General features: G+C 40.3%; 1 protein-coding gene across 5 annotated transcripts in view; it reads left to right on the top strand.

Annotated features, from left to right (window-relative positions):
• LOC105468440 (teneurin transmembrane protein 1) overlaps positions 1-14,781 on the top strand; it is an 839,487-nt gene that overhangs the window by 811,549 nt on the left and 13,157 nt on the right. For all 5 annotated transcript variants that reach the window (XM_071089007.1, XM_071089006.1, XM_024788669.2 and 2 more), the window contains 2 exons: positions 1,670-1,842; positions 2,903-3,138. In XM_071089007.1, coding sequence (XP_070945108.1) covers positions 1,670-1,842; positions 2,903-3,138 — 409 coding nt within the window. The remainder of the gene's footprint in view (positions 1-1,669; positions 1,843-2,902; positions 3,139-14,781) is intronic.

Consider the following 14,781-nt stretch of genomic DNA (forward strand, 5'->3'; position numbering starts at 1 on the left):
AGACTGTCTCAAAAAAAAAATTAATTAATTTTTTTTAAAAGGCTGGATATTATTGTTTTCCTTCCCTGGAAGGAAGACCAAACAGACAAAGTTGGGGCTAAAGTGGGTATTTGAGCCTTCCCATGCTCTGTTCTTGCCAGCAGCCTGCTTCTCGTAGCCACAGAGCCCCACAGCAGGCAGAACATGGGCAGTCTTTGCAGAGGGAAGGATTTTGCTATTAACCCCAGAAACAAACAGCACTCTTCAGTCTTTCTTTGATAATGAATCCTTAGCTGCATAGTAGCAATGTGCCAACCATTTTGGCTGAAATCCATTTAAACAAAGGAGACACCCAATTTTAAGGCTTGGCATATCTGTGATGTCAATAACCTACTTGATTCATTCTATTCACATATGTGACTGTTTTAACTGATAGTGTATACGTGTGTGCACACACACACGCCCATGTATATGCAGAACTGAACTTTAGGTGGCATTATGTATAGGCTCAAGTTCAAGTCTGTCCTATAAAATACAGTCCAACCACTTTTCCCAAGCCTTCCAAAGGCTGGTATAGTTATTAAAATTTGAGCAACTACCCAGGCTGAGTTCTTTAGAATATAATGGATTAATACTGAATTACTATGCCACTTTGTGTACTTGTTGGGGGAGGGAGTAGTACAGCCAGTCTCTACCATTGTGTCCAGGCTGAATCCTGCTCATTTTGGGTAAAAAGAATATAATTGTTTAACATTTTAAAAGGCAAATAAAAGTGCTTAAATATTTTGTAATTTGGAACTTGAAAAGAAAACAGTAATGGGTTTCCAAGTGCATGTCTTTACTTTTAATGAAGTGTTTATTTTTCATGGTTCTACTGGCAATAAAAGAACAGCTCCACATCAAAAGCCTTCAGGGAAGCAGTTTTCATTTGGAGGACAGTGAGATTGCCAATAATTCTGATTTTTTTTTTGGAAAAGTAAACTCCCTAGACTATATTTCTAGATATAGGTTATAGCCTATTATCCCTTTTTTGTCTCTTACTCATGTAGACAAATTACAAAACATTATGTACTATACTCTAAAAAGATTTTTAAAATTTAAGTGACATCAAGATCAGGGGGCTCCAGAATGTTTTAATGAACATGTTTCCATTATCCTCTGTGCCTGTTCATTTTGTTGGAAGAATGATTCATTCATTTCAAATTTGGCAACTTAAACAGCAGCAAATTATAATTTTCCCATCATAACGCAAAGTCAGTATATTGGCTTCTCAGCCTTTGAGGGCCCTTTGTACCTTCTTTTGCTTTGACAACAGCACCCTCTGCTGGGCTTTGTAATCCATCACATCTAATGGGATCGACCCAAATTGCAAACGGAGGCCTCCCTGCAACATTGCACACAGCAGGACATGATTCATAAATCATTGTTCCACCCTGGTGATTCATTACCAGATATATTTTTTCTGTAAAACAGCACAGCTCAAGGAAGTCATCAAGAATTCAGAAGCTGCAAAAAAATACCTCCGTTTGATTAATCATCTCTCTGACCTGTTTCTTCTTATTGAACAAGGTTAATAATACTTGTTATCACTCAAAGTTAAACAGTATTAGCTGCCAAGTGATTTTTATTTTGCAAAGGCCTGTTATCACTGCCGAGAGGCTTCAAAGCTGGGATTGGTTACATTCCTCAGGTATGACCCCGAGGGACATCTGACCAACGCAACGTTTCCCACTGGAGAGGTCAGCAGCTTCCACAGTGACCTGGAGAAGCTGACAAAAGTGGAGCTAGATACTTCCAACCGCGAAAATGTCCTCATGTCAACCAACTTGACGGCAACTAGTACCATATATATTTTAAAACAAGGTAAGATTGTTTCCAATGATATCTGTCTATAACAGCCCCTATCTCAACATCCACCCTGAAACCTGTGTACACCATTCGTAAACAGAATACACCTCTAGCTGAGAAGATGTACTCTTCCCGTTTTCCAGCTATGGAAGTTGAAACACAGACAAAATTCACACCTTTTACAAGTTCTCATATCAACTTTGGGCCCATCTCTGTAGGAGTCATGAGGTTCAATCCCTGCCAAGTCTGCTCTGCTATCAACTCATTTCCCAACACCCAGCTGTTTGCAAAGCTCTTTCAGGGTCTGGCTAGGTTATATTAAATAACTGGAGCCTGGGCTCCAGCTGAGCTTAGCATTCTAGATCAATGCCAACATGGGTGAAGAAAAAGGAAAATCTTAGGATACAGACCAAGCAAGAATATAAGTGAAATGAGAGAATTAAAAACTCATTCTATTTGAAGACAGAAAAGTAAGGAAGAACAGAAGAAGAAAGGAAGGAAGGGAGATAGGATTTGGAAGGAATGTCTTAGAAGCTAGAGAAGTGCACAAAGAGAAATTTCTTTCTCTCTGCCCTGTCATTAAGTCCTCATTCTGTTGTTAGGTGGTGAGGCCAGACACTCTAAGAGGAATAGTCCCAACTTTTGTTAGTGGTATTTTGTGGAGTAAGCAACTGTGATGGTGGCCCCAGGTGGTAAGGTGCTAAGCTGAACTTCATACTCTTCTCATTCTAGCTCCCAGCATGTCAAACTGAGGAGGCTGATCCAACAAGTCAGTGAGGGAGGGAATTCTTTAAAAATGAAAAAAGAAAAAAAAAACAAAAACAGCCTGCAGTGTTAGACAAGAGTCTTTTATCCAAGAAACAGATACTCCAGCTGTGAAAATAACAAGACACAAATGGATAGGGAACACGTTTGCCTGTCAGAGCGGTAGTCTAGCCCAGAAGGCAGTTAAGACCACAGCACTCCACCTGCTTATCCCTTCCCAAACATGCCTCCTAAAACTAAACCTGTCTCTTTTCTGCTTCCTGCTCTTCCCTTCCTTCCCCCTCTTCCTCCTTTGCTCTTCTGTCTACAGAAAATACTCAGAGTACCTATCGGGTGAGTCCAGATGGTTCCCTGCGTGTCACTTTTGCCAGCGGAATGGAGATCAACCTCAGCTCAGAGCCCCACATCCTGGCAGGGGCAGTCAACCCTACCCTGGGCAAATGCAACATCTCATTGCCCGGAGAGCACAGTGCAAACCTCATCGAGTGGCGGCAGAGGAAGGAGCAAAACAAAGGCAACGTTTCAGCTTTTGAAAGGAGGCTGAGGGTAAGGCTTGACTTTATACAAGATATAGAACTTTTATAGTTTTTTTTTAACTGCAGAGCCTCCCTAAACTGAAGTCCCATTTCTCCAAAGCTTTTCTAGGTGACTGACTGGCTTATATGATATACTAATTCAAAAGAGGGTGCTAATGGCCGATAATGGTTCAGTATCCTTAAATGAGTATTCTAATAGGAGCTTTCTTTGTCATTAGCCAGCTAAAGTGCTCTAATAGTAGCAATTTCAGGCACCAAGAAAGTCTGGCTGAAGAAATGTGTTTAGTCAAAGGAGGCCCTCCAGCACCCCTCCCAGCATGCCCTGGAGATGCTTATCAGGCTCACTGAGTTGACCGAGGTCCCTGCTTTTCAGGTAGCTCTTTGGAAATACCTCGCAGGTACACACAAAAGGATGTGAGACAAAAGGCAACATTTGGGCAAAGGCAAGTTAAAAGGAAAAATCAGTGAATTATAGCATTGCCATGAATACATATCCAGGGCCAGAGGGATAAAGGACTGGTACTGAGATTGGGCTGAGGTTCTCAGAGTTGCCTTGAGGAAGTTATAGATTAGGGAGTTTTAAAGTCCTTACCAAGCACAGTTCACCAGAGTTAACCAAGAGACCTCAGTCAGCTTTTCTGCAGCACACAAAGCCTATAATCGCCATAGCACTCTGTCTACCTGTCTCCTCTTGAACATTAACCAGTGTTAGGATGATGTGGCCAACTTTCTACATGTAGTAACATTCAATATCTGCCCTAGAGCAACTGCCAGCCTGTGGGAAATAATCACTCACTATTGAGGCCAGATCTGTTTTCAGCACCTGTGTCACGCCTGACATACCGGGAAGGTTTATGGTATATATAAAGTTTCGGTGCCGCAAAAGGAATAGCACTCGAATATAAAATTTTCTTTTTAATTCTCAGCAAGGCAAGTTACTTCTATAGAAGGGTGCCCCCTTACAGATGGAGCAATTGTGAGCACACACTTGGACAAGGGAGGGGAAGGGGTTCTTATCCCTGACGCACGTGCTGCTGTGTCATTCCCCTATTGACTAGGGTTAGACCACACAGACTAAACTAATTCCGATTGGATAATTTAAAGAGAATGACGGGGTGAGTGTTTTGGGGGGAGTCAGGGCAGAGCAGGTAGCAGGTAATGTGAATGAATTAGGGTGGAGCAGGTGATCGGAATGAGTTAGAGTGGAGCAGGTAATCGGAATGAGACGGTGGAGTAGGTAATTGAAAAAGGTTGCTTTAGGAGGAAGTTATGTTTAAAAGTAGAAGGCAAAGAATTGAACATACTGACATATTCATTCTTTGAAAAGAAATTTAGAACTTATATCTAACATTTACATTTTCTTTGCTCACAGTAAAAATTTGGTAACCTTAAGGTTGTGGAAGTACAACCACCAAACAACCACCCAATTCCAGAGACAGGCAGTCAAACCAGTCATATGGCTTGATATGAACAAAATAATTTACAGCAGTGCTCACTTTTCTTTTTCCTTTTCTTTTCTTTTCTTTTTTTTTTTTTTTTTTTTTTTTTTTTTGATACAGAGTCTGGCTCTGTCTCCCAGGCTGGAGTGCAGTGGCGCAATCTTGGCTCACTGCAAGCTCCACCTCCCAGGTTTACACCATTCTCCTGCCTCAGCCTCCCGAGTAGCTGGGACTACAGGCGCCTGCCATCACGCCCAGCTAATTTCTTTTTGTATTTTTAGTAGAGACAGGGTTTCACCATGTTAGCCAGGATGGTCTCGATCTCCTGACCTCATGATCCACCCACCTTGGCCTCCCAAAGTGCTGGGATTACAGGCATGAACCACCGCGCCCGGCCAGTGCTCACTTTTCAATCAGTTCTATTGGTGATACACAGTCACAGACTTTAGTGGGTGGTTATTTTTGTTTGGTTTTGTTTGTTTGTTTGTAAAAGCTACTGAAGTTTTTTATGTGCACAAGTCAATTTTTATGTTTCGATTCTATTGACAAGTTTCTAATGGAATGTTTGCCAGATATGCCACTGAATGGAGAAGTGAAACCAATCCAAATAGTCAAACCTCTGCGTGGGTAGCAGTAAAGATTTCTATCGGAATTCTTTGAGAAATAGGACCTCCTGGGTAGAACCCTGGATAGGGAAGTTAGAGAATCTGGCCTTGATACCCTATTTTACAAATGGTTTAAGAAATGCCTTCAATTTTTTTTCACCTGCAAAATAAAAGTGTACTACTAGAGAAAGTAAGAATTATTTACATGTGGTTTATCGACCTCACGGACTCATCACAGAAAAATTGTATTGAATACGTGATTTCTTAGTGCCTCTCCCAGCTTATAGCCTCAATAAAACTTTCTGAACCAAATCATATACTATGTGACTTTGGGATTTTTCATTCTTTAGGATAACTCATCCTGTATTATGTGACCTTGGAAGTTTCCATTTTCTAGAACAACCCATCCTGTTTTCTGTCCTCCATATGCACAGATAATGGAGAGAAAATATAAACTGTAATTTACACCCCATATCCCAAATTGTTCTTAATCCTGAGAAGCTAATGGTCATAAAACATTTGGGAACTCATTAGTGTTAAGAAGTAAAGTGTTTAGTTAGTACTAATTATAATGTGACCCATTTCCGATCCTGTGGCAGAGTTGAGCAGATTTGTGGACTGGATTATAAGGGCAACAAATTCAAGGCCTTCTTCTCTCTATCACTTCTAGGCTACTCCCTGAGGTCCTGTGACTGAAAAACAAGGCCCCTTATTGGTCAGGTGGTGTTACCATGCATGCCCCTAGAAGTCTAATAACAATAACAATCATTTACGTATGTTTCATGCCTCAGAGTGAACAAAATGGTTTCATAGCCAGGATTTTATTTGATAACCACAGCCGTCAACTGTTACTTTCAATTTACAGATAAGGAGACCAAGGCCCAGATAGGTTAAGTGATTTGCCCAAAGTCAACCAGCTATTAAGGATCAGAGCCAGGGCTGAAATGCAGGTCCTCACCTAGCATGGCACTCTTTCTACTGCATCACACTGTGCTGCCTTGTTCCTTAAAATAATTAATCTATAAATCATTGCCTCACTCAGTGGAGCTACCTTGGAAGGGACTGACTCCTCATTTCAATGCTGACAAAAAGAGACAAATAATCGACTCTAATGTACTGGCAAGTGTGGGAGGCACAGGACAACTGGCTGGCTTCCAGGCAGGAAAAGCATGAAGCAGGCAAAAAGAGGAAGGAGGTTGCTTAACTGGTTAATTTTTACCTGCTCTCCCCATTCCTAGTGATTTTTTGTTTACGCTGGTGCCTTGATTTCCCCAGATTTGGCATTTCTAATTTAATGAAATGAATATGCTCCCAAAAGGGACATGTGAATCCAATTTTGACAAAGTAAATTCTCTTTCCCCACTGATGTTATTATTTCCGAGATGGTGTTCCTTCATTTCTGGTAGCTTTTCAAGGGACAAGCTAATGACAATTTTCTCTCTTCCTGGACCAAAATATGCAATGACCCATTTGTAAGCATACAAAGAATAAGCTTCTCTGATGCTCTCAAGTTCCTCAATGCCTTGGACTGAATCATTTATTTCTTCTAGTGAAGCTGTCATTTCAGAGTGAGGGCAGGTGGAACTATCAGAGCTGTTGAGACAGAATTTCCAGTCATACAACATAGAAACCCCTTCTGTACTGTGGGAAATGGGGCTCCCTTTTGAAAACCCACACAAAAGTGTGATTGTAATTTGCAAGTGTGCAAGCCATAAAGCATTAATTGTTCAAGGACAAAATGACAGGTTCATTTAAAGGCCCATTTGGTAAGATGATGTCAAATGTTCCCAAAAGCTGCTGATCACACCTCCCCCAGACCTTGTAGCTGGAAAGAAAAAAAAGTCAGAAAAGGATAGACCTATCTTTGGAGAATAATCAGTGATTTTTTTTTCATACAAACTCAGGATCCCTTTCAAGGTGAGGGAGGCAAACTCTTGGGAAACATGATACCCTGCTCAGCCTGAGCAGGCAAGGGATTTGTTACCTCTGAGCCATCCTTCACCAGCTCCATTAAGTGAAATAGGTCACATTAACATCCTGAAATTTCATTTATTTAAAAAATCCATTTCCCCCCAACCTGAGTTGTGTTTGACTCATCTTCCTTCCTTGCAAAGCACTTTTGCATCTAGTCAGTGTATCTGCTCATCTGCTGCATCAATCTGTCCCCATAAATACATTTTCCTGGACAATAGAGAAATTAGAGTGCAGATAACAATAGAGGCAATTGTAAAAGAATTGGACATTCACCAAAAGCATACTGGTTTAGGAACTACATCCAGTTTGTACCTTGCTATGTCCGTGGATAATAATGCTGTCATATGAGATTTATCCCAGCTTTGGATCCCAGAGCTGTTTATAAGATTTTGTAGACTGAGCTGTAAGGTTATAGCAAAATCCCTGAACTGCAGCCTCCTTTATTAAAAGAAAAATAATGGAGGGGGCTTAGTACTTTATGACAAAAATTATAAAATCAAGTAGGATTATTATGTGTTTACAAGTGAAATGAAGCAAGGACTTATCTAAAACTCTCACAATTTACTTTTTCCTCTACTCAAAGATAACTGAGAATAGGATAGGTTGGTTTTTAAATGAAACATATGTGTTCAGATGTGAGCTGAGAAGGAGAAACAAGCTCAGTTGAACACAGGGTCTCAGGCTGATAAATGATGGGGAATTGGTGGGGGCAGCCAAGAAGGCTCTGGCCTCTCCCTCTATTCTCAGAAATTGCCTTGGTCCTCAGCTACAGGGTGCTCAGAGTTGGATTTTCATTCACTTAACACTATTTTAACTTCCTTCTCCTCAGGTTTGGTGGAAGCATTTATTTTGTGAAAATTTAGATAGGGAGCCTGACTGGAGATAGATTAATCAGATTCATCTATTTAAAAATATATCTGCAGTTTTCAGTCAAGTAACAGTGCTTTTCCCCCTAAGGAGCCCCCTAGAGACAGGAGATTTCCCATGTCAAGGCTACTGGGCAGTATTGATTTTTGGGGTCCAGGAATTCTTGGGGCTTCCAAATCATAGAACCTGCTATATTTGGTTGTGTTTTTCTTTTTGTTTTTGTTTTTCATCTCCCAGACTGGAATGCAGTGGTACGATCTTGGCTCACTGCAGCCTCTAACTCCTGGGCTCGAGCGAATCTCCCACCTCAGTCTCCTGAGTAGCTGGGACTCCAGGTGCATGGCACCATGCTAGGCTAATTTTTGGGGTTTTTTGTTTGTCTGTTTGTTTGTTTTTGTTTTTTGTGTGTTTTTTGTTTTTGTTTGTTTTTTATTTTTGTGTGTTTTTTTGTTTTTGTTTTTGTTTTGTTTTGTTTTGTTTTTTGTGAAGACGGGGTCTTGCCATGTTGCCCAGACTGTTCTTAAACTCCTGTACTCAAGCTATCCGCCCACCTCAGCCTCCTAAAGTGCTGGGACTTCAGGCATGAGTCACCGCACCTGGCCTATTTTTGTTAACCTCGGATCAACCTTACTAAGATAACTAGAAAGAAAGAATTATTTCATATACCATTTCACCTATATATGAGCATTAATGATGTGGTATAAAAAATTTAAATATCTGTTGTATGGTTACACAGATGAATTGGTCAACAGCAAAGTATTCAAGCAAGGGCAAATTAGCTTAGAGAGAAAAAGGTCCAAGGTAAATAACATAGCCAAAGTTGAGTGAGAAAAATGAGTATGATTTTGAGGAAGAACTGGTATGCCCATAATTTTGCACTTTTCTCATCTATAAAAAGAGGGACATGGATGGTGCAATCTATTATTAGTGGTAGTATTAACCATAACAACAGCAATTAGCGTTCCTTGAAGCCTTACCATGTATACTGCCACATATTAACTCATTTACTGTTTATAACACCTTATCAGATGGGTTTATCATTATCATTCCCATTTTACAGATGAAGAAACTGAGGCACAGAGAGGTCACACAGCTAGTAAGCAGAGATCACAGGATTTGAACTCAGGCAGTCTGGCTCAAAAGACCATTTCCTAAGATCCTTTCTGGTGATAAGGTTCTATATGTTGGCAAAGTAAAGGGAGTGTCTTGGTAGTTAAAAAATTACATTATTGAATCAAATTCTTCAAAAGAATTAGAAACAACTAGTTGTATGTGATTGTAAGTTACAGTGGGTAGTTGGGTTGGGTAAGAGTGAACAGAAGGGTTCCTTCTAACTCAAGCAGTTTTGTATCAAACATTATGATGATGTCATGTAAACTTTTCTTTTCTAGAAATCTACCATTATGTAAACAAACAATTGAAAATCCTGCATAAATGTCATACAATGATTCTTGTTAAATATGAAATAATTTTTAAAGAATAAAATGTCTAGAGAAATTATACATTTATTCCATCTATTTTAAAAAGTAAGTTTAGTCATCTTTCAAAAAGAAAGAAAAAAATGGGAATTCCAGGTGAAATATTAGAGGCTGATGCTAATACTGAATATATGCCCTGTTCATTGGTAGACATCTCTGTGAAATAAAAGTAGGCTTAAGTAAGCTTTTGATTGTCTACCAAGAGATACCAATAAAAAAAAATCTGTGGAATTAATGTAGTGATTGATCTCTAAAAATCAAATACGAATTACCTTAAAACTAGTGAGAGTAAAGTAGCATGTGGTACTTTTTAAGATCAACTGTGACTTTTCTTTTTTTTTTTTTTTTTTTTTTTTTTTTTGAGACAGAGTCTCACTCTGTCGACCAGGCTGGAGTGCCGTGGTGCAATCCGCCTCTCGGGTTCGTGCCATTCTCCTGCCTCAGCCTCCCGAGTAGCTGGGACTTCAGGCGCCCGCCACCATGCCCGGCTAATTTTTTGTATTTTTGGTAGAGACGGGGTTTCACCACATTAGCCAGGATGATCTCGATCTCCTGACCTTGTGATCCACCTGCCTCGGCCTCCCAAAGTACTGGGATTACAGGCGTGAGCCACCGCGCCCGGCCCCAACTGTGACTTTTCTATCCATTCTCACAACTTCATAAAAATTAAATGCAGGAGGCCAGGCACGGTGGCTCATGCCTGTAATCCCAGAACTTTGGGAGGCCAAGGCGGGCGGATCACTGGGTCACTTCAAGACCAGCCTAGCCAACATGGTGAAACCCCATCTCTACTAAAAATACAAAAATCAACCGGGCATGGTGGCGGGTGCCTGTAATCCCAGCTACTTGGGAGGCTGAGGCAGGAGAATCCCTTGAACCCAGGAGGCAGAGGTTGCGGTGAACCAAGATCGCACCATTGCACTCCAGCCTGGGCGACAGAGCGAGACTCCTTCTCAAAAACAAAAATTAAATGCAGGTTCTTCCAAATTCTGACATGGCTATTTGGCCCATCTCACTTATTTACCTTCCAAGTTCTTCAGCAAAAATTAAACAAGTAACACAGTTGTCTAGTGAGTTAAAATGCTAGACAGTGTCCTTGAAAATTCAGCCTTCTCCTTAAGGAGGGGAGAAAATCAACTGCAGTGATCATAGCTCAGAGTTCAGCACATTCACAGGTGTGGGTGTGTGAGTGTGTAGTCGGTTGAACCATAGCAAATTGCCCTTTGTGTAGGTCAAAAACAGCTAAATATCACCAATTGCCTTTAGATCAACCTAGTACAATGTTATTCTTCTAACTGAATGACTTTCAAATCAGAAGGGTTGAAAGGATTTTTTCTTGAACAATTAGAACACAAAGTCCTCAGAAAGAGCAGGAAAGGGCTTTGCTTTTCCCCATATACCTTCTTTTCACAGGCCCTTTCATTTCTGCCAGCAACACTATTCATGGTTCTCCAAAGCACACTCTTTCCTCTTTTCTCTCTGGTCCTAGTATGAACAATAATCAAGCCTGTCTCCTAGTATAGCTGAAAAAAAAACTAAGGGAAACCAAAGGATGCATTACAGCATAGATCCATCTTTCCTTATTAAAAACCTATTACCAAACAGTTTTCTTACTACACCATGTAGCTTGTCAGTTGCCAAACTCAAAGGTTTTGTTCAATGCACAGCTGTCCAAAGATACCCTTTTTAACTTGGAGCTATTCCCAAATTTCAGTCTTTTTTTTTTTTCCTCCTTCTCTTTTCCAGGGAAAGGATTAGGGTAGATTGAATACTGAAACAAGAGTAGAAATAAAGATTAATGGTCCACACTTAGGTCAAGCGCTATCATCTTTCAGGAAAGCACTTGTATGAATGTGGAGCTTTCTCAGCCTTGCCCACCACCCCAGTAGTCGGTAGTGTTCAGCCTAGTTCTTATTCCTATCATAGAGTCTGGTGGCACATGAGTACTCAAGAAGGAGGTTGGAGGCCAGGCGTGGTGGCTCATGCCTGTAATCCCAGCACTTTGGGGGGCTGAGGTGGGTGGATTGCCTGAGGTCAGGAGTTCGAGACCAGCCTGGCCAACATGGCGAAACCCTGTCTCTACTAAAAATACAAAAAAATTAGCTGGGCGTGGTGGCGGGCACCTGTAATCCCAGCTACTCGGGAGGCTGAGGCAGGAGAATCGCTTGAACTGGGAAGTGGAGGTTGCAGTGAACCAAGATCATGCCATTGCACTCCAGCCTGGGCAACAAGAGCAAAACTCCGGCTCGAAAAAGATTGAAAAAAAAAAAAAAAAAAAAAAAAGGAGGTTGGGAGAGCTCAGCTGGAAAAGCACTCTCTTTGCCAGGCTTCTCACACATGGTTTCTCCAGGAGACTCAGGAAGGAACCTGTGGCATCTTCAGTCCCTTCACTCTTTTTTAGCTCTTAGCTGAATTTTACATTAACTTCCAAACCTGACTTTGAAACTAGTGTTTCAGCACCACTGGAATATCAGAGTGCATTTTCCATAAACAGAGAAGCACAGCAGCAGACGTCTTGACAGGCAGAGAAAGAAAATTAGGCAGGGTTGTCCTCTGCTTGCTTTGTGGTGGATTTTAAACAGTGATCCCTGCTTATGTAGCTATAATGACTTTATTAAGAAATGTGTTCTTGAGTAGTAAACTTAATCTATCAGACAAATGAAACCACAAATTTAGTTGAACTGGAAATCACTTGTTACTTTGGCTCTTTAACTATCATTATAGCATAAATTGCAACAGTTACAACCGTCTTTGGGAGTACATGGATATTTTACAGCTATTGTAAATGAACAGTATTACAGTTGGAGATATGTGGCTGTAAAACCACAGGAAGGGTAGTTCAAGAAAGAACACCTGGTTTCCTATAGTCTTCCAAGCCCGTTGTATCAAAAGACAGGAAATATGTGCTTTTCTTATCACCTTTTAGGTGCACATAACAACACATAAGCACATAACAACAGGTGGCTGTATATTTATGCAAGACAACACTACATGCATTGGCCACAGATGGTATAAAGAGTCAAGAGTCCCAATTTGTGGTTGTACTCCCTGAATTAAACCTACCCCTGACACAAACAGCACTTGCCCCCAGATAATTTAAGCATCTAATCACTAGTATTCTGGATGCAATTCACGGCATGGAACATTTGATAGGTCTTCTTTTTTTTTTTTCCAGAAGTTCAAATTAAGGGCAAATATCATTAGCTCCAGCTGACCAATGAAGAAACTGAAACCAACAGAGGTTTAAAAAGCAAAGTGTCACACCCCAGTAGAAAAATGGGCAAATGTCATGAGCAGACAATTTATAGAAGATACACATGTGACCAATAGATGTTAAAAAGTGTTCAGCCTCACTAGTAATCAAATAAATGCAAATTTAAGCCACAGCAGGGTATCATTTTCCCACTCTAGTATTGGGAAAGTTAACTAACTGATAATACTCAATGCTAGTAAGGATGGAATGAGATAACCTCTCACACTACTAGCTAATGAGAGTATGAATTTGTACAACCTCTGTGCACTATAAAGTAATCTCTCAGGTTGCCTCAGGGGTCTTTTAATATGTCTCATTTGACCCAGTAATTTCACTCATCGGGCTCTGTATTATGGAAATATTTATTTATAAAAATGTTCAGCAAAACATGTGATATGAAAGAAAAAAACAAAAACTCTACTTTCTGATTTCTATTTGGGAGAATAGATAAATAAGTGTTTATCATGTAATAAGACATGCAACCATTAAAAGGTATATTTTAAGAATATTGAAGGCCGGGCACGGTGGCTCAAGCCTGTAATCCCAGCACTTTGGGAGGCCGAGATGGGCGGATCACGAGGTCAGGAGATCGAGACCATCCTGGCTAACACGGTGAAACCCCGTCTCTACTAAGAAATACAAAAAATAGCCGGGCGAGGTGGCAGCGCCTGTAGTCCCAGCTACTCGGGAGGCTGAGGCCGGAGAATGGCGTGAACCCGGGAGGCGGAGCTTGCAGTGAGCTGAGATCCGGCCACTGCACTCCAGCCTGGGCTACAGAGCGAGACTCCGTCTCAAAAAAAAAAAAAAAAAAAAAAAGAATATTGAATAACACAGGGAATGCTAAAGATAAAACATTAGCTGTAAAAGTAGGACACAAAATTTTAAATACAATCCTAGTTGTATGTTTTGAATGTATGCACAGATTATGCCAAAAAAGTAAGATAAATGAAATGAAATGCAGTGAAGTGTTAACAGTGATTTTCATTGGATGGTGGGATTACATGTAATTATATCCTTTGTGCATTTCTATATTTCTAATTTTTCTGCCATGAAAAAGTTATCACTTTTATAATTGGGGGTAGGGGGGAAAGGTTACTTTTTAAAGCAAAGAGCACAAGATTCTGAACAAAGGAAGACCAGAGTCTGATATGAGAGCATTAGCTTTGCAGCCATCCAGACCTCTAAGATCAAAACTCTTTTTGAACCAGGATGTTGATCTTGGATTCCTGAGACCTGAAAAGGTTTTATGTTTGGGTTTTTCAGAAAGGTTCCGAAAGCCCCCTAAGAGTATATTTTAAAAATGTTATATGTGCATTTTATGTGCACTTTTCTTGGGATACATTGCATAGCTTTCAGATAGTTAAACAGATCCTTGACCACAAAAGTTAAAATTAACATCAAGTTTAGTTGAGTAGCCAGTGAATCAGTTTAATCTGACTATGATTAATGTAGTCAAATCGTAATGTGAGTTTCACTCCTCCCCTTCATTAACAAGATATTTAACGTTTCATTCAGGATCATGTTGACAACTCTGACAGATATAAATCTAGTACACTAAGCTACAATCACCTTGGAATCTGAAATGTGGTCCTATTCACAAGCCTAAATAAAATGAGAAAAGTAATAGTTATGTTATAAAAATAACAATTACTAGTGTTATTTCATAGTTTACCAAGTACCTGTATACGTAATCTCATTTAATTCTTAGCACAAGTTTGTGGTGTAAAATGGTAACAACACTCTTGTTTCACAGATAAGACAACTAAGGCCCAGATAGAAGAAATGACGGGTGAACAGACAAGTAGCTAGTTTAAATGTCTCCTGACTACAGTTCACTGCTACTTAGACTCCTCAAAGTCTCTCCTTTTTCATTCTTGTTTTTGTTCCTGCCAGATACAGTAGGACTCTCTCCACCCAAATCAGAAGTCTGTCCCCTAAAAGCTGGGTGAAGGGTACACAGCACCTCTACCATTTTTGCAACTTCTTGTGAGTCAGACTATTTAAAAATAAAAAGTTTTAACACAACAAAACACAAAA

The sequence above is a fragment of the Macaca nemestrina genome, chromosome X, assembly GCF_043159975.1.
Source record: "Macaca nemestrina isolate mMacNem1 chromosome X, mMacNem.hap1, whole genome shotgun sequence".
Classification (NCBI taxonomy): Eukaryota; Metazoa; Chordata; class Mammalia; order Primates; family Cercopithecidae; genus Macaca; species Macaca nemestrina.